This window comes from Eumetopias jubatus, unplaced genomic scaffold (assembly GCF_037043125.1).
Source record: "Eumetopias jubatus isolate StellerSeaLion01/CBP00866 unplaced genomic scaffold, mEumJub1_p1.0 scaffold_5, whole genome shotgun sequence".
NCBI classification, from domain to species: domain Eukaryota; kingdom Metazoa; phylum Chordata; class Mammalia; order Carnivora; family Otariidae; genus Eumetopias; species Eumetopias jubatus.
The window spans coordinates 41,176,425-41,204,112 of record NW_028274811.1 but is presented as its reverse complement, the minus strand read 5'-3'; the positions used below and the strand labels follow the sequence as shown (position 1 = coordinate 41,204,112).

Sequence of the window (27,688 nt, the reverse complement as noted above, 5' to 3'; positions counted from 1 at the left end):
GAGAAAGAAAATGTTCAGGAATTAAATAGTGATGATAGGCATACAATATAGTGAGTATATTTAAAACTATTGAAGTATATACTCTGAAATGGTGAAACCCATGTTATATGGAGTATTAGATAAATAAAAAGCATATGCATCACAAAATATCAAATACTAATGTAAAGAAAGAGGTGTAATGACTCTAGTGAAAAGTGCAACACATAGCTAGGAAAAACTAAAGACCTACTTAAACAGGGATATTCATGGATTGAAAGGCTCAGTATTGTAAAAATGGTCAATCTCCTCAAATTCAATGCAATCCCCAAATTATCCCATTAGGTTTTTTCCAGGAAATTGATAAACTGATTCTAAAAATTACAAGCAAATGCAAAGAACTAAGAATAACCCAAGTAATACTGAAGAACAATAAACCTGGAAGACTTACACTACCAGATATTAGGATCTATTATGAAATTGTAGTAACTAGGCTATATAGCAAAGGTGCAAAAATATAGAAACTGACCAATGGAAAGGAAACACGTCCAGGAACAGTTCCACATATATACTGTCACCTGATTTAGAACAAAGATGTCCTTGTAGTATAGAGTGGAAAGTCTTTCAGTAATCAACTGGATACTCTTATGGGGAAAAAATGTACCATGATCCCTATCTTACATCATAGACAAAAATAAAGGCCAGATGAATTACAATCTGAATGTGCAAGTTAAAAAGATAAAATTTTATTTGTTTTTGTTTTTATTTTGTTATGTTAATCACCATACATTACATCATTAGTTTTTGATGTAGTGTTCCATGATTCATTGTTTGCATATAATACCCAGTGCTCCATTCAGTATGTGCCCTCTTTAATACCCATCACCAGGCTAACCCATCCCCCCAACCCCGCTCCCCTCTAGAACCCTCAGTTTGTTTCTCAGAGTCCATAGTCTCTCATGGTTCGTCTCCCCCTCTGATTTTCCCCCCTTCATTTTCCCTTCCAAAAGATAAAATTTAAAAAAAAAATAGAAGAGACTATCTTCACGACTTAAGAGGAAGCAAAGAGACTCCCAATATAAATGTTATCCAGGAGTTACTTTTACTAATCTTGCAAATTTTCTGTAAGTTTTAAATTATTTGCCAATGAAAAGGTAACAACAGACACCCAACAGAAAAGATGGCAAAAGAATGGAATCAGCACTACACAAAAGATGATGTACAAATGGCCAGTAAACTTATGAAGCACTGGATATTTCATTAGTCCATCAAGGAAAGGCAAATTAAAACCACAATAAGATATACCACCACATACTCAGCAGAATGGTTAAACTTTAAAGAAAAAGAAAATACCAAACATTGGTGAAGATGTGGAAGTATACCTTAGTGTATCCATCTTGAAAACATTTCACAACAGCTATTAAAGCAAAATATATACAAAATCTATGAAGCATCAATTTTACTTCTGAATATATATCAATAGCACCAAAAGAAATGTACTAGAATGTCCACAGCAGCAGCTTCAAAACAGCTTAAAGCTGGAAGACATCCAAACAGCATCATTAGCATAAGAGTAGAACCAGCAAGCCTATATAGTAACGGTAATGATCTACAACTGCAACCAACACTATAAATGCATCTCACAAATACATTAAGCAGAAGATGGACACAAAAGAGTATGTTGTATGATTCCATTTATATCAAGTACAAAAACAGAAAATTAACCTATGCTGCTAAAAGTCAGATTAGAAGTTAACCATGGAATGGGAGGGTTGCCAGTGAAAGAAAATGAGCATAAAAGGGACTTCTAGAGGTGCCAGTAATTTCTAGGTCTTGATCTGGATGCTTGTGAACACAATAAACCCCAGTGTGTTCAGTTAGTGAAATATCACTGAGCTATTCAGGTACAACGCATGCACATGTCTGGTGCTATATCAAGTCATATTTCAATATAAACTTAAATATGTTTATATTTATGCACATATATTTGTTATTTACTGAGTGACTGCCATGTGCAAATTTCCTACCTTCAAATGTATACAGCTATAGAGAACAGCAATCAGGGATATGCAAAAATGACTGTTTCCCTGCTAGTCACCCTGTATTAGTCAATAAGCCACAATCAAGCACATAGAGCTGCAACTAGCTTTGGACCACCTCACTTAAACATGAATTAGATTAATTTAAAGAAAACACTGAGGAAGATATTCACTGTTCTGCAGAAAACAACCAAAAATTTAAAACTAAAAGCAATGTTTTAAGAACATTAAGTGCTAAAAATTGCTTGTTAAAGGGGGAAAAAGGGCAATTCTAAAAGATGAGTCTGGCTTTTTCTTATAGCTAAATTTCCTCCACATCATTACATGCCCCCCTGCAATTATCACTAAAAAAACCTCAATTTATGAGACAAATAGCCAAACCTCCTTCACCACAAAATTCCTCCCCACCTCACTGCTCTAAGAATGCTATAGAGAAGTCCCCACAAGTCCTATCGGCACTAAGAGGGTCCTGGTATTCAGTGGACTAACTATCTAATGGGCAAAGGAAAATGATGTTCCCAAGTTACTGTAAAAACACTGATTTATCGTGATTATTGTATAGTTCCTACAAATAAACTTTTATCATAAACAGATTCGCACAACTTTAACAATTTTATAAGTTCACTATGTTTTTTGTGGGTTTTACTGTTGTTCTTTTAACATGTCTACCCATAGGTTATCAAGAATTAAATATGGTGGGGCGCCTGGGTGGCTCAGTCATTAAGTGTCTGCCTTCAGCTCAGGTCATGGTCCCAGAGTCCTGGGATGGAGCCCCACATGGGGCTCCCTGCTCAGCAGCAGCCTGCTTCTCCCTCTCCCCCTCCCCCTGCTTGTGCTCTCTCTCTCACTGTGTCTCTGTCAAATAAATAAAATCTTTAAAAAAAAAATTAAATATGGTAATGTTTATACCATCTCAACTCAACTTTATTAAAGGCAGGATTAGCAGAGTATGGTAGAGCACTGCCAGACCTGAACAAAAAGTAATCTACAATTTCTTCACTCTCCCGCATATCCAAATATTCTATTCAGAGACAAAGACATCCCAGTTCATAGATATTGTGACTAACCAGAACTCACAGTCCCTATTCTGCACTTCATAGCACATTCTGGAGATCTTTGGGGGGAAAAAAAAATCCAGTGACATTAAAAAGTGTAAGTATAAATCGTTCCAAAATGTGGTCCTTACCGCCTCTCTTGGAAAACCCTCTGCTCCGTGTTTGATTATCTTCACAGTCATTATTAGATTCTTGAATAAAAATTTAACATGTGAATAGCATCTAAACAATTAACTTTAAAGTTGTAATATCTAACGAGTAGCACTATCACAGGATAAGTTAGTGAGAAAAATAAGTATTTTTAAGTTAAAGTATGAACACTTTAATTCTTGAAATAATTTTAGCAACAGAAATATAAAGACATTGTTCAGTCAACTCCCTATAAATCATTTAACATACCTAAATGTTAAGTGTATAACTGAGAATTCACTATTTCCCAAGTGCTACGCACAAGCCAAAAAAGAAGAATTTCATCAATACTGGTATGACTAAAAATGGTTTCAGAAATACCTAAACTATTAAAGTAGTCAAGTGGTTCTTAAATGTAGGCCATAGGCCACTAGAAATACATGACTATTCCTTTTATAATACTGTCAATATTTCTGTAATTTGCCTTTCTTACTATATCTCAGACATTAATGGATTTTTTAAACATATGCAAATTTTTCCCCAATCATCCTAATGAAACAATTGGGGGATATCTTGGCTTTTCTGTTTTTAAGATGTTATCAAGTAACATTACCAGTTTCTCAACAGTGAAATGAGGATCACTACACTGAAGGCTGCCTAAGAATTAGCTGGAAGGTTTTTTAAAAATAAATTCCTAGAAAAAAAATTAAATAAACAGATAGATCCCTAGAATCCACCCTCAGAGACATTTATTTTTTTAAAAGTACAGAGTGAGAGCAACAAATAAGTAATTTTTAAAAACTTAAAAATGTTACTAATATGACTTGAAGTAATAACTTTAAGCTCTCTAGAAGATTCCAACAAAGCCACATCTGGGGAATACAGAAATGATTTCAAGGGACCTTTGTACATGTCATTAAACGTTTAAAATCTGAGAACTTTAAAAGTCGTAGTAATGACATCAAGTGACTAGACCGCTTAGAAGCTATGAGTTAAGTTCCCGTGCAAAAGTACTAATCTACTTAACAACTAATATTGTTTTACAAGAAATAACCCAGAGTTCTTATTGCAGGTTCCTACTTGGAATGAAGTCAACAACTACTAAATATTCCTAAAGAGCCATTTAATATCAAGACAACTATCTGGAAAACAGGATTTAATACTACAAGGGAGCTTAACAGGAAGGAAAGAATTTTGAAAAGAAGGCTGCTGGTCCTGGAATAATGAGGACAACTAACATTTATTGCCTTATGTAAGAAAAACCTATAAATTAATTTGAGACCTGACAAGGACAAAGAGGTCTCAGATTAACTTTGTCCAGTTATTCCCCTAAAACAAACCTATATTTTGACCACACTGGGAATTAAAAATAGGCTGACAGTGGGAGAAGTTGGGTGATGAGTACAATTACATTAGGAGAGGGGTGAAGGAAACTCTCTGTACTATTTTTCTAACTTGTAGTGAGCCTTATACTATTTCAAAATATAGTTACTGAAAAAAAAATCTGTAGAGTTAGGAAATAAAGCCAAGCACCAACAAAAAAGAGATATTATCCCAAGATTAGCTACAACCACATTATATTACATAAAAATTACAGAAAATATATAAAGCATATATAACATGTATAAAGTATATTTAAAAATATAAACATAAATGATACATTAATTATATTAAATATATATTTAGTACATAAATATATTAGGTATCTAAGTATATATTCATATAAATGTTATTATTAACTAATAGTAATGACACATTTAGAATTCAGTACAGTCTAGCACTGTTCTAAATGAGTAATATGTACTTTTTTTTTTTTAAGATCTCATTTATTTTTTTAACAGAGAGAGACAGCGAGAGAGGGAACACAAGCAGGGAGAGTGGGAGAGGGAGAAACAGGCTTCCCGCAGAGCAGGGAGCCCAATGTGGGACTCGATCCCAGCACGCTGGGATCATGACCTGAGCTGAAGGCAGATGCTTAACGACTGAGCCACCCAGGTGCCCAATATGTACTAACTTTTTAAATCTTCACAAAAACCTTGTGAAGTGGGTATTATCCTCTTTTATAAATAGAAAAAATGAAATACAGAAGTTACATATGTTTTTGCAAGATAATACAACTGAGAGGAGACTCTGGGTCTCAAACCTAGGGTGTCCAAATCCAAAATCAACAGTCCTTATCACTAACTATACCAGATGGAGGAAACTAGACTACAGGGAAAATAACAACCACAAAAGATGCTATTTGTGTGCAGAATAAAAGCTTCTATCATGATATCAAAATCTGTTTCTGGGCTTGCCAATAACAATTTTAAGAATGAAAGAATTCAATCCATATATATAGAGAAAGATACATATAGAAAATAGACCAAGGGAAGAAAGCAAACCATTTTGGAGAAAAGTTCTCTCAGGTGCCATAAGCAACTAGAATTTGTGCTCAAAAGTGCTCTGGTCTACCACAGGTAGGAGTCAACTGGGGAAGAAGGTCTTGGTTAACTGAAAATAATCTTGAATATTCACTGATTTTTAAAAAGGGAGATTAGGTAAAATACAAATGGAAAAGAATAAAAATGGTCAGTTTTTTCTTCTGTAAAATATTTGTTCTATGTTATGTACATTTTCATTTGAATAAAATGAAAAAAGCATAGAAAATCAGGGAGAATGAGACTAACAATAACTTAGGGAAAACAGTTTTATTAGATATATTAAAACCCCATCTAATTCCAAAGGGTTTTAAGGTGATCTAAGCTTGGTTTTGATTTTGAGAATCACTGTTAAGAGTATAATGAAATTAAGACTCAAATATTTAATGAAGATAGATGGCATTTACTGTTTACCATGAATGTGTCTGGTATTGAATTTCATATTTTCATACACATTTTCATTAAGTCTGCCTAACAACCTATAATAGAGATGTCCTCCGTTCTGCAGAATAGCAAACTGTGGCTCTGAGAAATTAAGCAACTGGCTCTAAGTCATTCAACTAGGGGGGCGCAGAGCAGGGACAGGAAACAAAGTCTGCAACTCCAAAGTATATTATGTTATTAAGATTCCACAGATAAGGGCGCCTGGGTGGCTTTGTCGGTTAAGCGTCCAACTCTTGATTTCAGCTTAGGTGATGATCTCAGGGTTCTGAGATGTAGCCCCAAGTGGGCTCAGCACTGGGCATGGAGCCTGCTTAAGATTCTCTCTCTTTCCCTTTGCCCCTACCCTCTCCTCTCTAAAAAAAAAAAAAAAAAAAGATTCCACAGATAAGTGATGACCAAACAAAAAGGCATCAGAGTCACCAGGGATGCTTTTTAAATACAGGTTCCAAGGCCTCACCTTAATCAGATTCTCCTAGGAAAGCACTATTAATTACTGTAATCTATATTCTGGTAACATTACTCTATTCACATCATCCTCTGTATTCCTCCAAATCAGTTTGTCAGTACCTTTGACAGAAATGTCTTGATTTCAGTAGTCATCTACATTCTCAAGAATCTTCTTCCACTCTCAAGAATTATGTTAGTCTGAATAGGGACCTGCATGTCCCAAACTGCATGTATATATGGACATGGAGTTTTGATTCTTGACACGTTCTTTCCATTATCTACTTTTTCTTGAGGTAGCAAACCATTCAAAGTTGCACCTCATAGATTAAGGCAGGCTCAAAAAGGTCAAAGTAGGATGCCTGAATTCTTGGTTAAGGCTCTGGCAACAGCTGCTTTATAAACCTGGGTTTAAATAAATTAGAACTGAAAAAGACTATGACACTTAATCTTAGTTTCTCTTTAGCATGTACACTGAACATTAAATTTTAGAAGCCACTACAGAAAACACTAAACTTACCTCTCCAGAAACCAGAGCTATCACCTTCTTCAAACTTGTTATATGAAAAACCTATACAAAATAGAAAATTAAACATGCAAATTTCTGAAAACAATGACCTGTACCTCTGTGGTAAACCAAAAACCAAAGGGACTACCAGTTATGGTGCCCCCTTAAAATAAACCACACAGAGCTATATATATGTGTATCTATATAGATATAGATACACATACATACACTGAATGAAAACTCAGGTTGCATTATGACTTCTGCCTTGTGTCAATTAACTAAGGTAAAAGGTCCAGCCAGTGTTCTATTACCTCAAATGTCATATATATGTAGATGGTCAGAACAGCAACATATATCAACATAAACACTATATACTTTCTATTCAAAATGTCAAAGTTTTTAAAATCTTATGAATTAATCTCTTCATCTGCCAGAGGACAATACAACTAAATTATAATCCAATATTCAGTAATTTTTCCCATTTCAGTAATAAGGAAATCCTTCCATTTTTTGTTTACAAAAATTTTTTTGTATCTTTCATTTAGTTCTGCTTTCAAATTTCTCATATAATAAAAACCTGTATCTAGATTTATGTGTCTCTGGGGCATACAGATACATCTCTAATTTTAAAAGCATTCATCAGTAGTATTTCACAAAATTTTTAAATATTGAATCTTAATAAAATGATCTTTAGTGCAAAGATAGTCAGGGACTAATATCCATTAAAATTAAAGGCCAGGCAAGGCTATGTTGGGAGACTCAGGGTGGCTCTAAGAGACCTGCCTGCCCGCTGGGACTCCTGTCATCCTACCTGGGATTTTATTAAATGGCCTGTGTTGGATGGGTGATGCTGAAAAGATGGCGGAGGAGTAGGGGACCCTATTCCAACCGGTCCCCGGAACTGAACTGGATATCTATCAGATCACTCTGAACACCCACGAAATCAGCCTGAGATGTAAGCAGATAGATCTGGATCTCTACAAACAGAATACTGCAGATGGTTGGATTCTGCAGGCAGATATCGGAGGTCAAACGGCAGGGGGAGGGAGCCATTGGGATCCTACACTGCCGGGGAGCGACAGCCTCATGCGCTGGGGATGGGGCACAGACTCGTAGCGAAGGGGAAAGGACTTTAGGGCAGCTCCTCGGACTGCGGGGCTGTGGGTGTAAACTGGCAGAGGCTAGCAGTTTTAGAAGCACAAAGGGCAGAGAGAAGCCCCAACCTGGAGGTGATGACTGGGAGCACTGCAGAGGGGCGCACAACCCAGGACGGCAGTTTATAGCAGCAAAGACACAAACGGAGATGGTGTGGCCTGGAGTGCTCACTGAAGAACAGACTGTGATCTCTCTGTTCTGAGGCAGAGGGTTGGAAACAGTCTCTTCTGCTCTGACTCTCGGAAGAGACACGGAAAGCCACCAGGGAAAGCCGCCAGAGAACAAAAGCCCCCAAAAAGTGGTCTTCACTGAGCCCATCCCCCCACACAGGGCAGGGCAACTCTGCCCAAACAGGGCTGTCTGAGTAACAGTGTGGCAGGCCTCTCCCACAGAAGACAGGCTGGGAGAACAAGAGGCCAGCAACCCTAAGGTCCCTAGAAAACAGGTGCATCTTGCTTGGGTTGTGGTCATTAATTTGGACTCTATACATTCCCTCAACCACCCATCAACAGAATGACTAGAAGGAAGAACCCCCCAAATAGGAAAGACTCAGAGACTATGACTTATGCCACAGATTTACAAATGGATTCAGATATAACCAAGATTTCAGAGATGGAATTCAGGATAGCAATTGTGAAGACAATAGCTAGAATGGAGAAATTGATGAATGGCAACATAGTCTCTAAAGGCAGAAATGAAAGCTGAATTGGCAGAACTTAAAAATGCTATCAATGAGATCCAATCTAATCTAGATAATCTAACAGCTAGGGTAAGTGAGGCAGAAGAATGAATTAGTGATTTAGGAGACCAATTAATAGACAAGAAGGAAAAAGAGGAGGCCAGGGAAAAACAACTCAAAATCCATGAAAATAGAATCAGAGAAATAAGTGACACAATGAAACATTCCAATATCAGAATTATTGGGATCCCAAGGGGGTCGAGAGAGAGAGAGGACTAGAAGATATATTTGAGCAAATCGTAGCTGAGAACTTCCCTAATCTGGGGAATGAAAGAAACATTCATGTCCTAGAGGCAGAGAGGATCCCTCCCAAGATCAAGGAAAACAGGCCAACACCCCGGCATGTAATAGTAAAACTTGCAAATCTTAGAACCAAGGAAACCATGTTAAGGGCAGTTAGGGGGAAGAGATTCCTCTACATACTGAGGAAAGAACATCAGAATAACATCAGACCTATCCACAGAGACCTGGCAAGCCAGAAAGGCCTGGCAAGACATATTCAGGGTACTAAACGAGAAGAACATGCAGCCAAGAATACTTTATCCAGCAAGGCTGTCATTTATAATGGATGGAGAGATGCAGAGCTTCCAAGACCTGCAGAAACTGAAAGAGTATGTGACCACTAAGCCGGCCCTGCAAGAAATATTAAGGTTTGGGTCTATAAAAGGAGAAAGACCCCAAGAGTGATACAGAACAGAAATTTTTGGAGACAATCTACAGAAACAAGGACTTCACAGGCAACATGATGACAATAAATTCATATCTTTCAATAATCACTCTCAACGTGAATGGCCTAAATGCTCCCATAAAATGGCACAGGGTTGAAGATGAGATAAAAAGACAGGACCCATCCATATGCTGTCTACAAAAGACTCATTTTGAACCTAAAGATACATCCACACTGAAAGTGAAGGGATGGAGATCCATCTTCCATGCCAACCAACCTCAAAAGAAAGCTGGGGTAGCAATTCTTATATCAGACATATTAGATTTTAAGCTAATGACTGTAGTTAGAGACACAGAAGGACACTATATCATTCTTAAAAGGTCTATCCAACAAGAATTACAATTGTAAATATCTACACCCCCAACATGGGAGCAGCCATCTACATAAGCCAATTGTTAACCAAAATAAAGAGTCATACCGATAATAATACATTAATTGTAGGAGACCTCAATACTCCACTCTCAGCAACAGACTGATCATCTAAGCAGAAAACCAACAAAGAAACAAGAGCTTTGAATGACACACTGGACCAGATGGGCCTCATAGATATATACAGAACATTCCACCCTAAAACAACAGAATACTCATTCTTCTCTAGCACACATGGAACTTTCTCCAGAATAGACCACATACGGGGTCACAAATCAGGTCTCAAATGATACCAAAAGACTGAGATTATTTCCTGCATATTCTCAGACCATAATGCTTTAAAACTGGAACTCAATCACAAGAAAAAACTTGGCAGAAATTCAAACACTTGGAAGCTAAAGACCACTCTGCTCAGGAATGTTTGGGTCAACCAGGAAATCAAAGAAGAACTTAAACAATTCATGGAAACCAATGAGAATGAAAACACATTGGTCCAAAACCTATGGGATACTGCAAAGGCAGTCCTAAGGAGGAAATACATAGCCATCCAAGCCTCACTCAAAAAATAGAAAAATCCTGAATTCACCAACTAACTTTACACCTTAAAGAACCACAGAAAAAGCAACAAACAATGCCAAAGCCACATATTAGAAGAGAAAGAATTAAGATTAGAACAGAGATCAATGAATTAGAAACAAGAAACACAGTGGATCAGATCAATGAAACTAGAAGCCAGTTCTTTGAAAGAATTAATAAGATCGATAAACCACTGGCCAGACTCATCCAAAAGAAAAGAGAAAGGACCCAAATTAATGAAATTATGAATGAAAGGGGAGACAGCACAACTAACACCAAGAAAATTGAAACAATTATTAGAAATTATTATGAACAACTATATGCCAATAAATTGAGCAACCTGGAAGAAATGGATGCCTTCCAGAAACCTATAAACTCCCAAGACTGAAACAGGAAGAAACTGACAACCTGAATAGGCCAATAACCAGTAAAGAGATTGAAGCAGTGATCAAAAACCTCCCAAAAAAACAAGAGTCCAAGACCTGATGGATTCTCTGGGGAATTTCACCAAACATTCAAATAGAAGTAACACCTATCCTCCTGAAGCTGTTTCAAAAAAGAGAAACAGAAGGAAAGCTTCCAGACTCATTCTATGAGGCCAGCATTACCTTAATCCCAAAACCAGGCAAAGACACCATCAAAAAGAATTTCAGACCGATATCCCTGATGAATATGGATTCCAAAATTCTCAACAAAATCCCAGGTAATAGGATCCCACAATACATTAAAAGGATCATCCACCATGACTAAGTGGGATTTATCCCCGGGATGCAAGGGTGGTTCAAAATTTGCAAATCAATCAATGTGACAGAACACATTAATAAGAGGAGAGAAAAGAACCATATGGCCCTCTCAATTGATGCAGAAAAAGCATTTGACAAAATACAGCATCCTTTCCTGATTAAAACTCTTCAGAGTATAGGGTTAGAGGGAACATTCCTCAAGTTCATAAAATCCATCTATGAAAAACCCACAGTGAATATCATCCTCAATGGGGAAAAGCTGAGAGCCTTTCCCTTAAGATCAGGAACACGACAAGGAGGTCCACTCTTGCCACTATTGTTCAACATAGAACTAGAAGTCCTAGCAACAGCAATCAGACAACAAAAAGAAATAAAAGGTATTCAAATTGGCAAAGAAGAAATCAAACTCTTTCTCTGCAGATGACATGATACTTCACGTGGAAAATCCAAAAGACTCCACCCCCAAATTACTAGAACTCATACAGCCATTCAGTAATGTGGCAGGATATAAAATCAATGCACAGAAATCAGTTGCTTTCTTATACACTAACAATGCAACTGTAGAAAGAGAAATTAGAGAAATGATTCCATTTACAATAGCACCAAAAACCATAAGATACCTCGGAATAAACCTAACCAAAGAGGTAAAGGATCTATACTCTACGAACTACAGAACACTCATGAAAGAAATTGAAGAAGACACAAAAAGATGGAAAATCATTCCATGCTCATGGATTGGAAGAATAAACATTGTTAAAATGTCTATGCTACCCAGAGCAATCTATACCTTCAACGCCATCCTGATCAAAATTCCATTTTTGAAAGTGCTGGAACAAACAATCCTAAAATTTGTATGGAATCAAAAGACCCCGAATCACCAAGGAAATGTTAGAAAAGAAAAACAAAGCTGGGGGCATCATGTTGCCTGATTTCAAGCTATATTACAAAGCAGTGATCACCAAGACAGCATGGTACTGGCACAAAAATAGACATATAGACCAATGGAACAGAAGAGAGAGCCCAGATATGGACCCTCAACTCTGTGGTCAAATAATCTTCGACAAAGCAGGAAAAAATATGCAATGGAAAAAAGACAGTCTCTACAATAAATGGTGCTGGGAAACTCGACCATTCTCTAATACCATACACAAAGATAAACTCAAAATGGATGAAAGACCTCAATGTGAGACAGGAATCCATCAAAATCCTAGAGGAGAACATAGGCAGTAACCTCTTTCACACTGGCCACAGCAACTTCTTTCAAGATACATCTCCAAAGGTTAGTGAAACAAAAGCAAAAATGAACTTTTGGGACTTCATCAAGATAAAAAGCTTCTGTACAGCAAAGGAAAACATCAACAAAACAAACAGGCAACCCACAGAATGGGGGGAAGATATTTGCAAATGACATTACAGATAAAGGGCTGGTATCCAAGATCTATAAAGAACTTCTCAAACTCAACACCCAAGAAACAAATAATCAAGTCAAAAAATGGGCAGAAGACATGAACCAGACACTTCTCCAAAGAAGACATACAAATGGCTAACAGGCACATGAAAAAATGTTTGTTATCATTAGCCATCAGGGAAATTCAAATCAAAACCACATTGAGATATGCTGGAGAAGTTGTGGAGAAAGGGGAATCCTCTTACACCATTGGTGGGAATGAAAGTTGGTACAGCCACTTTGGAAAACAGTGTGGAGGTGTCTCAAAAAATTAAAAATAGAGCTACCCTATGACCCAGGATTGCACTACTGGGTATTTACCCCAAAGACAGAGATGTAGTGAAAAGAAGGGCCATATGCACCCCAATGTTCATAGCAGCAATGTCCACAATAGCCAAAGTGTGGAAAGAGCCAAGATGCCTTTCAACAGACAAATGGATAAAGAAGATGTGGTCCATATATACAATGGAATATTAGCCATCAGAAAGGATGTATACCATCATTTGCATCAACATGGATGGGACTGGAGGAGATTATGCTAAGTGAAATAAGTCAAGCAGAGAAAGTCAATTATCATATGGTTTCACTTATTTGTGGAACATAAGGAACAGCATGGAGGACACTAGGAGAAGGAAGGGAAAAATGAAGGGAGGGAAATCGGAGGGAGAGACGAACCATGAGAGACTATGGACTCTGAGAAACAAACTGAGGGTTTTAGAAGGGAAGAGGGTGGGTGGATGGGGTAGCCCTGTGATGGTATTAAGGACATGTACTGCATGGAGCACTGGGTGTTATACGAAAACAATGAATCGTGGATCACTACATCAAAAACTAATGATGTATTGTATGGTGACTAACATAATAAAATTAAATTTAAAAAATATAAATAAATAAATAAATAAATGGCCTGTTTTGGGGTGCCTGGGTGGCTCAGTCAGTTAAGCGTCTGCCTTTGGCTCGGGTAGTGATCCCAGAGTCCTGGGATCGAGTCCCACATGGGGCTCCTTGCTCAGCAGGGAGCCTGCTTCTCCCTCTGCCTGCTGCTCCCCCTGCTGTGCTCTCTCTTTTCTCTCTCTCTGACAAATAAATAAATAAAATCGTAAAAAAAATAAAAACAATTAAATTAAGTTAAAGGTCATTATAAGATGGCTGTCAATCAGTATTTAAGCTAAACTACAAAATACTAAATATATTAAGTCATGGCTTCTGCAATAAAGAGACTAATCAATTACTGTCTGACAGATGTCAAATTTATATGCAGAATGTATACATAAAGTCACTTAATATCTCAAGTTCAAAAAATTTAACATCCCTTTTTAGCAGAGAAATTTAATACACAATTATGATACAAAAGTACCCTAAAGCCTCAATATATGATTAGATGACAAAAAAGTTTTTCCTTGAAAAGATACATCATTTCAAAATAAACACAATCTGTACAAAAAGAGTATATTACCACAAAACCTAAGTTCTGAGTTATTTAGTTCCATTTCAGAATTTGCAATCCTTCAAGTTGGTTCAGAAAAGGATTATATTCTATCTACTGCCCTCCACAACTGCCCCTTCCCTCCCTTCTACCCTCGACTGCTAGGTTTCCAAAATGCTTTGGAAGTCTTCAACCTATACATTATTGGTCTTGATCTTAAATTATGTTCCAGTTCTGATATACAGTTTTTAAAGTTTTTAAGGAAAAAAAAAACTTCAAAGCTTCTACTGGTTCTTTGCTCATCTAGATGGAGATTGAAATTTACCTTTGGAAGTATATAAGATGGATCTCTTGTTGCAGGGCACAGAGGAAGGGAGTCATGAGTAAAGGAAAAAAAACTAAGGTTCACTCAAATTGTGACTATAAGATATCATAAGCAGTTTACCTCTGTTTCCAAAACTCTTTCCAACTCCAAAACCACCCATTGTGGATGTATTCTCTCTTTTATTAGACTCTCCAGCATCTGAAAGCGTTCAGATAGAGTTAAAACTCTTTAAAACATAAAATTAACTGTGTTATCAAAAACTAGGAATTAAACCAATCTTTGGGATTACTTAAAAATAAAATCTTTTAAAAAGTGTGGGGGAGGGCACCTGGCTGGCTCAGCTGGTAGAGCATACAACTCTTGATCTCAGGGTGGTAAATTCAAGCCCCATGCTAGGTGTAGAGATTACTTAAAAATAAAAATTTTAAATGAATGAATGAATCTCTGACATAAAGGGACTTCCAAGGATGGGGGAGAAAGAATTTCTTTCTCATCTTTATAAGTTAAGATAAAATATATGCTCATATATTTTATCATTGCCTGATTTCATATCAGTGAAATCAGGCAATGATAAAATATCCTGCAACTTCTATTTAAAAACTCCTGAATTATAAAACCAACATAAAAACATAAACATACTACTGATGAAATACAGCTTTCTACTAGTTTTTATTTTACTAGTGACATTTTATCAGGAAATTCAACTCTGTGATTTTCTGTATATTAAAACCTCACCCTGATTAGAGCCAGCTATTTATGCCCCTGTAAGAAAGTCCTGCTATTGAAAATTTTATACGCTTGTCTTGTTTTTAATTATTTCTTATTCATTTTGTTGGCATTTAAACTGCTCTCAATCTTTCCACTTTTAAAACTCAAGTTAGGAAGGAACTACATAATAAATAAAAACTGCAACTACCACTCCCTTAGTCACATCTCCACTCCTCCAGGGTCTTTCTTCATGTTATCCTTGTGAGCTTTATCTCCCACTACACAATGGTGAGCGCCCAACATTTTAATTCACACCAAACAACTTCCCTTCTCCATACTGTGAACTTCAAATATTTTCTACATTCGTATACACCGTTAGTTAAGTATGGCATTCCCTACTTTCCTATTTTTCCTATCAAAATTCTTTTCACTCTTCAAAACCCCAGTTCAAAGGCTACCTCCTCTATGAAGTCTTCTTTCAGACCTCTAGTCATAATCAATCCTTCCTCCACATTCCCACTCTCTTTATTTCTTTCCATGTGTTTCTCTACCACTAGTTAAGAATTTTGAGAGCAGAGTTGCTATGGCAAGAAGCATGGCTATTTAAAACAAAAAACTGGAACAAAAGACATCCAAAATGACATAAACTGCCACTTCAAACTATCACTAGACAAATTAAAGCATTATCTTGTGGTCTTCATAAATTGTGTCTTATCTAACTGTATAATATCTTAATACAGGGCAGTTAAAGGATCGCAAAACTCCTAAAGCCATGTGCAAAATTATGTATGAGCAATTATCCATATTTTCATCAAATTCTAAAGATGCGTGTGATTCAAGAAGTTAAAACTATTTAGGTCACACTTTACAGAACATGAAAAGTGATCAATTCTATATTATAAGCAATTAATAGTCAATTTCAAAAACAAATTACTAGCTATGAAAGCTCTGAGAAAAAGTTATCATAGAGACTGAAACTAAAATATTACATTAACAATAAGGGAAAGAAGTTACATTCGTGGGTCTATGAATTTCCAAGATTGTATGTAATACAATGGTAACTTTTTAAAGTATTAACATTCAATCAAGAGTTCTGATCAGAAGTTTAATGTGCTTTTCAACCTAAACATAGGGACTTAACAATGTATAGTAAAATGTCTCAGTGATGGTTTTCTCATTTAAAAACCCTTTATTCAGAGATAACAGGCTTCCAGTTACAGAATGAGTAAGTCATACAGATAAAAGATACATCAAAGAAAATATAGTCATTAGTATTGTTAATAACACTGTATGGTGACAGATGGTAGCTACACTTGTGGTGAGCATAGTACAACCTATAGAGTTGTGCAATAGCTATGCTGTATACCCGAAACTAATATAACATTGTGTCAACCACACTTCAATTTTTTTTTAAAAAGATGAAAAAAGGGGCGCCTGGGTGGCTCAGTCATTAAGTGTCTGCCTTCGGCTCAGGTCATGGTCCCAGGGTCCTGGGATCGAGCCCCGCATTGGGCTTCCTGCTCAGCAGGAAGCCTGCTTCTCCCTCTCCCACTCCCCCTGCTTGTGTTCCCTCTCACTGTGTCTCTCTCTGTCAAATAAATAAGACCTTTAAAGAAGAAAAAAAGCCTCTTCAATTAATGTAAAACTTAAACAAGATATATGAATATACTTTCTGAATTTGAAAATTTAAAAATAGCTAATTAATTTAAAACATTTCTCAGGGTGCCTGGGTGGCTCACTAGGTTAAGCATCTGACTCTTGATTTCAGCTCAGGTCATGATCTCAGGGTTTTGAGATGGAGCACCACACGGGGCTCCCTGCTCAGCAGGGAGTCTGCTTCTCCTCTCTGCCCCTCCCCCGGCACATGTGCGCCCCATGGCTCTCTCTCCCTCTCTCAAATAAATAAAATCTTGAAAAATAGATATATCTATAGATCCACATCTGTATTAACTGAATCTAAACAAGAAATTAAGTTTTCCAAGTACCGAAATACCACACAACAACCTTTAGTGTCTCCAATGAATAAAAATACCTAGAAATAAAGTTTTTCAATTAACATCTTATGAATTCAAGATTAAGTGTTACATGTATTTAAAACTACCAATTAATGTAATGTATGGTGATTAACATAACAATAAAAAATTAAAAAAATAAAACTACCAATTAGCCCTAACTTAGGCATTATAAAAGAAATAAGTGGTCATATGGATTTTTAAATAAATTGGAGGTTCTAATATTTTATGGCACTAAATTAAAATATAAAGCAGAATACTATCAGCATTTTATTATCAAATTTAAAAATGGACTATAGGAAGGTGTCTTGCTATATCATTATCTGCCAAATCAAATACTGGTTGTTCTAAAAATAAAAAGTTCCAAGCTTGGGGAAATAACCTCGGAATACTAATAGGCTAACAGAAATGCTTCCAAATTGCCTTTTCCTGAGAAATAAAAGCTTAAAAAAGAGATTGTTCTCACCCAGATCTCTGAAGCTTTTACAAACATTCTTCCTATGCCAATTGTTGGATATCAATAATCATAAACACATTAAGAAGTAGCTCTGTAAAGCAACTATCTTTAACCAATCTATTAAACCCATCTATTTATCAATTTAACTATTTCCTACTATCCCAGAAAAGGAAAAAGCAAAAAGAAAACTGTTAATTGAAAAAATTATAAACTCATTATTCCAAAGTCTATTGTGTGGTGATTTATAACAGATTTAACTTTGCACTAAACCGTCATAATAATGTCTATTCTTTCCACCATTCAAGTTGATAAGATTAAGGAAAGACAGAGCGCTTGGGTGGCTCAGTCGTTAAGTGTCTGCCTTTGGCTCAGGTCATGATCCCAGGCTCCTGGGATCAAGTCCCACATCGGGCTCCCTCCTAGGCAAGAAGCCTGCTCTCCCTCTCCCACTCCCGCTGCTTGTGTTCCTGCTCTCGCTATCTCTCTGTCAAATAAATAAATAAAATCTTTTAAAAAAAAAGATTAAGGAAAGACAAAGATACTTACCTCTGTTTCCCATACTCCTTCCAGAGGCAAATCCACTTCTCATGAAATGATCTCTTCGAGAAGGTCCATCATCCATTTCTAAATCAAGTAACAATTTGAAGCAAGTCAAAGTAAGTATCTTGGTGGTACACAAACTTTAAACCTGGCCACCCCACACAACTAAGGAAGAATTCTATAAGTCATTAAGAAAGACAAACAGCCTAGCAGCCTACCTAATGTAGTTCTCCAAAAGAAAAATAAATGGTGACTAAATCTTACTCAGTTAAACAAAATGGAAATCAAAGGAAGGAGATAGCTTTTTTCAACCATATGATTGACTGGAAAACAGTTTAAGTTTGCTAATACCAAAAACCACTGAGGACATAGGGAAAACAAGCACAAATCATATACTATAGTAAAGCCACAAACTAGATATTGATCCTACCTTTAAGAGAATATACTTTTTGAAAGTATATTAATTTCTCCTCTGGGTAAACAAACCAAATTGTCACAAAGAAACTAAATCAGTACTTAAATCTCTGTATCATGCCTAGATATAGTTTTATAGGTGACCAAACTCTCAAAGAATAAATCATTTCAATGACATATAACCCTCCCAGGAAACAGAAAGAGGAACTATTCCCCAATTCATTCCACCAAGTCAACCTAATTTTGGACATGTCAAGGACAGAAGAAAATCTCCCTTACTCACAAGAACATGTAAAACCTCCATAACAATTATTAGGAAAACAAAACCAACAGGAAACTGAATAGATAAAACATTATGACCAACTGGGGTTTATTCCAGTATGCAAGGGTATCTTAACATCACATCTTTAAAAGGTAATTAACATTAACATATTAAAAAGAAAAAAACTGGGGCGCCTGGGTGGCTCAGTCGGTTAAGCGGCTGCCTTCGGCTCAGGTCATGATCCCAGGGTCCTGGGATCGAGCCCCATGTCCGACTCCCTGCTCAGCAGAGAGCCTGCTTCTCCCTCTCCCTCTGCCTGCCACTCTGCCTACTTGTGTTCTCTATCTCTCTGTCAAATAAATAAATAAAATCTTTAAAAAAAAAAAAGAGAAAAACTACCTCCACAGATAAAAGTACATGAAATAACTCAACATGATCTATGACTTAAAAACTTATAATTAGGAGGGGGAGGAGTAAGAGACCTGGATTTCGTCTGGTCCCAGGAATTCAGCTGGGTGGGGATCAAACCATTCTTAACACCTACGAACTCAACAGGAGATCAAAGAAAAGAATAGCAACAACTCCGAACAGAAAAGCGACCACTTTCTGGAAGGTAGGACGTGCAGAGAAGTGAATCCGAGGCGATATTCGGAAGGATAGACAGCGGGGGAGGGGGCCTCCATGGGCCGCTACTGGCAAGTGATAGAGCAGCGGAGCTCAAAATCAGAACTTTTAGAAGTCTGCTCCGCTGAGGGACGTCGCTCCAGTGGCTGGGGGGTGGGGAGGTGGGGGGTGGAACCCTCGCTGGGACAGTGTGGTCTCAGGATCCTTGGGGTCACAGAAAGACCAGGTGTGCCTGAGTGCAGGAGAGCTCCTAGGTATTGGAGCGGGGAAGCCAGCTGCAGAGATGGAGCCGAGGAGCGGGCTCTCAGCTCAGGGTGGCCATAAACCGTGATCCATGGCACAGTTGGTCCACTGCTCTTCCAAGCAGGGACCCAACAAGTGGCAGATCCAGGGAAACCCCCCTTCCTCCTGGGGGAGGAGCAGTGCAGGAGCACACTGCAGGGATCTGCTGGGTTTGGAGACTCCACACGGGGTCATGTGCCAGAGACAGAAACGCTCGGTCACAGGCTGGGTGAGCATGGAGTGCAATGGAGACAGGGGAGATGAGAGCGATTGACTGCTTTTCTCTGGGGGCTCACTAAGGAGTGGGGCCCCAACGTCTCGGCTCCTCTGGGGCAGAGACTGGGAGGCCGCCATTTTCATTCTCGTCCACCAGGCTGTAGGGAAAGCTTTCAGGGAACAAAAGCTACCAAAAGCAAACCCCCCTGAGCAGATTACTTAGCCTAGCCCTTGACAAGAGCAGGGCAATCCCACCTCTGACAAAGACATTTGAGAATCTCTGCAACAGGCCCCTCCCCCAGAAGATCAGCAAGAACAGCCAGCTAAGACCAAGTTTACCGATCAATGAGAACAGCAAAACTCCAGACCTAGGGGAATACAGCACATAGAGTTCAGGGCTTTTCCCCCATGATTCTTAGTCTTTCAAAGTTAATTTTTAAAATTTTCTTTATTTTTTTCCATTTCTATTTTTTTAGTTGAATTTTTCTTCTTCCCTTTTTCAACCAACATCAATTCGTTTTTTAAAATCTTTTTTAATTTTCATTTTTACAGTCATTTTATCCCTTCATGGTATTTAACCTTATTTTTTGTGTATATATGTTTTCCTTTCTTTAAAATTTGGGGATACAGTTTCTTCTAACAGACCAAAATATATCCTAAATCTAGTGTATGACGTTGTCCTAGTCTCCCACCTGTCCACATTCTTTTTTTATTTTTTTCATTCTTTTTTCAACCAACTTATCAATTCGTTTTTAAAAATCTTTTTTAATTTTCACCTTTACTAAAGTCATATTCCATCCCTTCATTGTATTTACCCTTATTTTTGTACATATATAAGTTTTTAATTCTTTAAAATTCTGGGAGGCAATTTCTTCTAACAGAACGAAATATACCCAAAATCTAGTGTGTGGCTCTATTCTATTCACCAGCCTGATTTCTTTTTCCCTTTCTTTTCCCCCCGGTTTCGGGTCTGTTCTGATTTGTTTAGCGTATATTTTTCTGGGGTCATTGTTACCATGTTAGCATTTTGTTCTCTCACTCTATCCTCCTCTGGACAAGATGGCAAGACAGAAAAACTCACCTCAAAAAAAAGAACAAGAGGCAGTACTGACTGCCAGGGATCTAATCAATACAGACATTAGTAAGATGTCAGAACTAGAGCTCAGAATGACGATTATAAAGATACTAGCTGGGCTTGAAAAAAGCATGGAAGATACTAGAGAATTCCTTTCTGGAGAAATAAAAGAACTAAAATCTAAGCAAGTCGAGATCAAAAAGGCTATTAATGAAGTGCAATAAAAAATGGAGGCTCTAAATGCTACAATAAGTGAGGCAGAAGAGAGAATTAGTGATATAGATGACAAAATGATGCAGAATAAAGAAGCTGAGAAAAAGAGAGATAAACAACTACTGGATCACGAGGGCAGAATCTGAGAGATAAGTGATACCATAGGACAAAACAATATTAGAATAATTGGGATCCCAGAAGAAGAAGAAAGAGAGAGAGGGGCAGAAGGTATATTGGAGCAAATTACAGCACAGAACTTCTCTAATTTGGGGAAAGAAAGAGGCATCAAAATCCAGGAGGCACAGAGAATCCTCCTCATAATCAATAAAAATAGGTCAACACCCCAACATCTATCTAATAGTAAAACTCACAAGTCTCAGAGACTAAGAGAAAATCCTGAAAGCGGCTTGGGACAAGAGGTCTGTAACCTACAACAGCAGAAAGATTAGACTGGCAGCAGACCTATTCACAGACACCTGGCAGGCCAGAAAAGACTGGCATGATATATTCAGAGCACTAAACAAGAAAGAAATGCAGCTAAGAATACCATATCCAGCTAGGCTGCCACTGAAAATAGAAGGAGAGATAAAAAGTTTCCAGGACAAACAAAAACTAAAAGAATTTGTGAACACCAAACCAGCCCTACGAGAACTATTGAAAGGGGTCCTCTAAGCAAAGAGAGAGCCTAAAATCAACATAGACCAGAAAGGAACACAGACAATATACAATAACAGTCACCTTACAGGCAATACAATGGCACTAAATTCATATCTTTCAATAGTTACCCTGAATGTAAATGGGCTAAATGCCCCAATCAAAAGACACAGGCTATCAGATTGGATAAAAAAACAAGACCCATCGATATGCTGCCTGCAAGAGACTTGTTTTAGACCCAAAGACACTTCCACATTGAAAGTGAAGGGGTGGAAACCCATTTACTATGCTAATGGACATCAAAAGAAAGCTGGGGTGACAATTCTTATATCAGACAAATTAGATTTAAAACCAAAGACTATAACAAGAGATGAGGAAGGACACTACATCATACTTAAAGGGTCTATCCAACAAGAAGATCTAACAATTGTAAATATTTGTGCCCCTAACATGGGAGCAGCCAATTATATAAGCCAATTAATAACAAAATCAAAGAAACACATTGACAATAATACAATAATAGTAAGGGACTTTAACACCCCCTCACTGAAATGGACAGATCATCTAAGCAAAAGATCAACAAGGAAATAAAGGCTTTAAATGACACACTGGACCAAATGGACTTCACAGATATATTCAGAACATTCCATCCCAAAGCAATAGAATACACATTCTTCTCTAGTGCCCATGGAATATTCTCCAGAATAGATCACATTCTGGGTCACAAATCAGGTCTCAACCGGTACCAAAAGATTGGGATCATTCCCTGCATATTTTCAGACCACAATGCTTGGAAACTAGAACTCAATCACAAGAGGAAAGTTAGAAAGAACTCAAATACATGGAGGCTAAAAAACATCCTACTAAAGAATGAATGGGTCAACCAGGAAATTAAAGAAGAATTTAAAAAATTCATGGAAACCAATGAAAATGAAAACACAACTGTTCAAAATCTTTGGGATACAGCAAAGGCGGTCCTAAGAGGAAAGTATATAGCAATACAAGCATTTCTCAAGAAATAAGAAAGGTCTCAAATACATAACCTAACCCTACACCTAAGGGAGCTGGAGAAAGAACAGCAAATAAAGCCTAAACCCAGCAGGAGAAGAGAAATAATAAAGATCAGAGCAGAAATCAATGAAACACAAACCAAAAGAACAGAACAGATCAACGAAACTAGAGCTGGTTCTTTGAAAGTATTAATAAGATTTACAAACCCCTGGCCAAACTTAGCAAAAAGAAAAGAGAAATGACCCAAATAAATAAAATCATGAATGAAAGAGGAGAGATCACAACTAACACCAAAGAAATACAAACAATTATAAGAACATAGTATGAGCAACTATATGCCTGCAAATTACATAATCTGGAAGCATGGATGCATTCCTAGAGATGTATAAACTACCAAAACTGAACCAGGAAGAAACAGAAAACCTGAACAGACCCATAACCAGTAAGAAAATTGAAGCAGTAATCAAAAATCTCAGAACAAACAAGAGCCCAGGGCCAGATGGCTTCCCAGGGGAATTCTACCAAACATTTAAAAAAGAATTAATACCTATTCTTCTGAAACTGTTCCAAAAAATAGAAATGGAAGGAAAACTTCCAAACTCACTTTATGAGGCCAGCATCACCTTGACCCCAAAACCAGACAAAGACCCCATCATAAAGGAGAACTACAGATGGATAACCCTGATGAACATGGATGCAAAAATTCTCACCAAAATACTAGCCAATAGGATCTAACAGTACATTAAGAGGATTATTCACCATGACCAAATGAGATTTATTCCTGGGCTGCAAGGTTGGTTCAACATCTGCAAATCAATGTGACACAATACATTACTAAAAGAACAAGAACCATATGATCCTCTCAGTACATTCAGAAAAAGCAGTTGACAAAGTACAGCATCCTTTCTTGTTTAAAACTCTTCACAGTGTAGGGATAGAGGGCACATACCTCAGTATCATAAAGCCATCTATGAAAAACCCACAGCGAATATCATACTCAATGGGGAAAAACTGAGAGCTTTTCCCCTAAGGTCAGGAACACAGCAGGGATGTCCACTATCATCACTGCTATTCAACACAGTACTAGAAGTCTTAGCCTCAGCAATCAGACAACCCAAAGAAATAAAAGGCATCTAAATTAGCAAAGAAGAAGTCAAACTCTCACTTTTTGCAGATGATATGATACTTTATGTGGAAAACCCAAAAGACTCCACCCCAAAACTGCTAGAACTCATACAGAAATTCAGTAAAGTGGCAGGATATAAAATAAATGCACAGAAATCAGTTGCATTTCTATACACCAACGACAAGACAGAAGAAAGAGAAATTAAGGAGTCGATCCCATTTACAATTGCACCCAAAACCATAAGATACCTAGGAATAAATCTAACCAAAGAGGCAAAGGATCTGTACTCAGAAAAATATAGAATACTCATGAAAGAAACTGAGGAAGACACAAAGAAATGGAAAAACGTTCCATGCTCATGGATTGGAAAAACAAATATTGTGAAGATGTCAATGCTACCTAGAGCAATCGACACATTTAATGCAATCCCTATCAAAATACCAACCACTTTTTTCAAAGAAAGGAACAAATAATCCTAAAATTTGTATGGAACCAGAAAAGACCCCGAATAGCCAGAGGATGTTGAAAAAGAAAAGCGAAGCTGGTGGCATCACAATTCCGGACTTCCAGCTCTATTACAAAGCTGTCATCCTCAAGACAGTATGGTACTGGCACAAAAAGAGACACAGAGATCAATGAAACAGAATAGAGATCCCAGAAATGGACCCTCAACTCTATGGTCCACTAATCCTCAACAAAGCAGAAAACAATGTCCAATGGAAAAAAGACAGTCTCTTCAACAAATGGTGTTGGGAAAATTGGACAGCCACATGCAGAAGAATGAAACTGGAGCACTTCCTTACACCACACACAAAAATAGAGTCAAAATGGATGAAAGACCTAAATGAGAGACAGGAATCCATCAAAATCCTTGAGGAGAACACAGGCATCAACCTCTACGACCTTGGCCACAGCAAGTTCTTGTGAGAAACGTCTCCAAAGGCAAGGGAAGCAAGGGCAAAAATGAACTATTGGGACTTCATCAAGATAAAAAGCTTTTGCACAACAAAGGAAACAGTAAACAAAACCAAAAGACAACCAACAGAATGGGAGAAGATATTTGCAAATGACATACCAGATTAAGGGTTTGTATCCAAAATCTATAAAGAACTTATCAAACTCAATCCCCAAAGAACAAATAATCCAATCAAGAAATGGGCAGAAGACATGAACAGACATTTCTGCAAAGAAGACATCTGAATGTCCAACAGACACATGAAAAAGTGCTCAACAATCACTCGGCATCAGGGAAATACAAATCAAAACCTCACACCAGTCAGAACAGCTAAAATTTACAGGTCAGGAAATGACAGATGTTGGAGAAGATGCAGAGAAAGGGGAACCCTCCTACACTGTTGGTGGGAATGCAAGCTGGTGCAGCCACTCTGGAAAACAGTATGGAGGTTCCTCAAAAAGTTGAAAATAGAGCTCCCATACGACCCAGCAATTGCACTACTGGGTATTTACCCCAAAGATTCAAATGTAGTGATCTGAAGGGGCACCTATACCCCCATGTTTATAGCAGCAATGTCCACAATAGCCAAACTATGGAAAGAGCCTAGATGTCCATCAACAGATGAATGGATAAAGAAGATGTGGTATATGTATACAATGGAATATTATGCAGCCATCAAAAAATGAAATCTTGCCATTTGCAATGACGTGGATGGAACTAGAGGGTATTATGCTAAGCAAAATAAGTCAATCAGAGAAAGACAAGTATCATATGGTCTCACTGATATGAGGAATTTGAGTAACAAGACAGAGGAGCATAGGGGAAGGGAGGGAAAAATGAAACAAGATGAAACCAGAGACGGAGACAAACCATAAGAGACTCTTAATCTCAGGAAACAAACTGAGGGTTGCTGGAGTGGTGGGGAGTGGGAGGGATGGGGCAGCTGGGTGATGGATATTGGGGAGGGTATGTACTATGGTGAGCGCTGTGAATTGTGTAAGACTGTTGAATCACAGACCTGTACCCCTGAAACAAATAATACATTATATGTTAATAAAATTTTTTTTTTAAAAAGTAGCTTAGCTTTTGGTTCTTGTGAGTGAACAGGTTCTTCTGAGTGAACAGTTCTCACAGTGAACAGGAAAGGGAAGGTAACATTACAAGGACAAGGACATAACCAGAAAAATTAGCAATTCTCTAAACACCAACTTCTAATGTTTGCCAGGCTCTCCCCAAATATACAAGATGAGAACAGCCATGCTTAAGCTGGTTCAAATTTTAAAGCTATGCTGTGTAATACTACCATCCTTAGCCATATGTAGCCATTTAAATTTAAAATTATGTTAATTAAAAATAAGCAAAATCAAAACTTCAGTTCCTCAGTTGTGCTGATTAGTCACATTTCATGTGCACCCTGTGGCTATATTAGACAGTGCAATTAAAAAATATTTCCATCCAAATAATGCAATATATGTTAAGAAAAAAAAAAGAAGAAGATAGCAGGAGGGGAAGAATGAAGGGGAGTAAATCGGAGGAGGAGACGAACCATGAGAGATGATGGACCCTGAAAAACAAACTGAGGGTTCTAGAGGGGAGGGGGGTGGGGGGATGGGTTAGCCTGGTGATGGGTATTAAAGAGGGCACATTCTGTGTGGAGCACTGGGTGTTAAGCACAAACAATGAATCATGGAACACTACATCAAAAACTAATGATGTAATGTATGGTGATTAAAAATTTAAAGATTAAAAAAAGATATATTTCCATCATTGCAGAGAGTTCTAGTGAACAGCACTGGTCTAAGATTGGTAGTTCCCAAGCTGTGGCACAAAGATATCAATAGAAAAAGGAGTAAGGTGTTCAGTCATGTTTCCATCTTGAATCAACACATAAAGCTGACTTCAGTACAGTGGTACTCAAATACTTAAGAAAGTAACATATATAAGACACTGCAAGCTCTTAAGAGTCAACAGGAATTGTTTTACCCTCAAGTAACAGACTAAAATATCCTTTACTCAACTAACTGAAATTCCTGTATATGTTTCCCAGGATTTCCTCTATCTTTTGACATTTATATTACTTCACCATTACTGATTTTTTTCCTCTCTCTTCATCTGCTGTAATTTCAAGTAACTCTTCATCTAACCCACATTGCACTTAAGATCCACATGATACATGTCCATTTGGTTACTACAGTATCTAGATCCACACTTCTCCCAAATTCTATGACAAAAACCCAATTACTAAGTTGGAAGGCCAAAAATTAAAATTACCATAGAAATAAGTGTGGGGGAGGCAAGAGGATAAATGATTTCCTAATAAGAGCATGGAATCTTGTATTCTGAAACCTCCCTCAAGTCAAGCAAATTTAATTAAACAGGTACGAGCTATACAGTATTATGCCTATTAGTAAAGAAAGGGTCAAGAGTATAAAAGCTTTGTAAGCACTGTAACTGCTTAACTAAAACGCCTATGATGCTGTTATCATGCAAGCCTTAGCCACACTTGGAATTGAGAATGAAAACCTGATATAGTTATATTCCTATACGGCTTCATCTATTTTAATAAATTTTCAACCATGTCTGGAGAGAAAAGCAAATTCTCATTATATGTAGTTTC

At 37.5% G+C, this 27,688-nt stretch overlaps 1 protein-coding gene across 5 annotated transcripts in view; it reads right to left on the bottom strand.

Moving 5' to 3' along the window:
* DDX4 (DEAD-box helicase 4) overlaps positions 1 to 27,688 on the bottom strand; it is a 69,062-nt gene that overhangs the window by 30,737 nt on the left and 10,637 nt on the right. For 4 of the 5 annotated variants that reach the window (XM_088023637.1, XM_088023638.1, XM_028119076.1 and 1 more), the window contains exons 3-6: positions 18,246 to 18,323; positions 14,643 to 14,720; positions 7,028 to 7,078; positions 3,202 to 3,261 (exon numbers count right to left, since the gene is read on the bottom strand). In XM_088023637.1, the coding sequence (XP_087879763.1) occupies positions 3,202 to 3,261; positions 7,028 to 7,078; positions 14,643 to 14,720; positions 18,246 to 18,323 (267 nt within the window). The remainder of the gene's footprint in view (positions 1 to 3,201; positions 3,262 to 7,027; positions 7,079 to 14,642; positions 14,721 to 18,245; positions 18,324 to 27,688) is intronic. The other variant, XM_028119077.1, reaches the window with a different exon arrangement.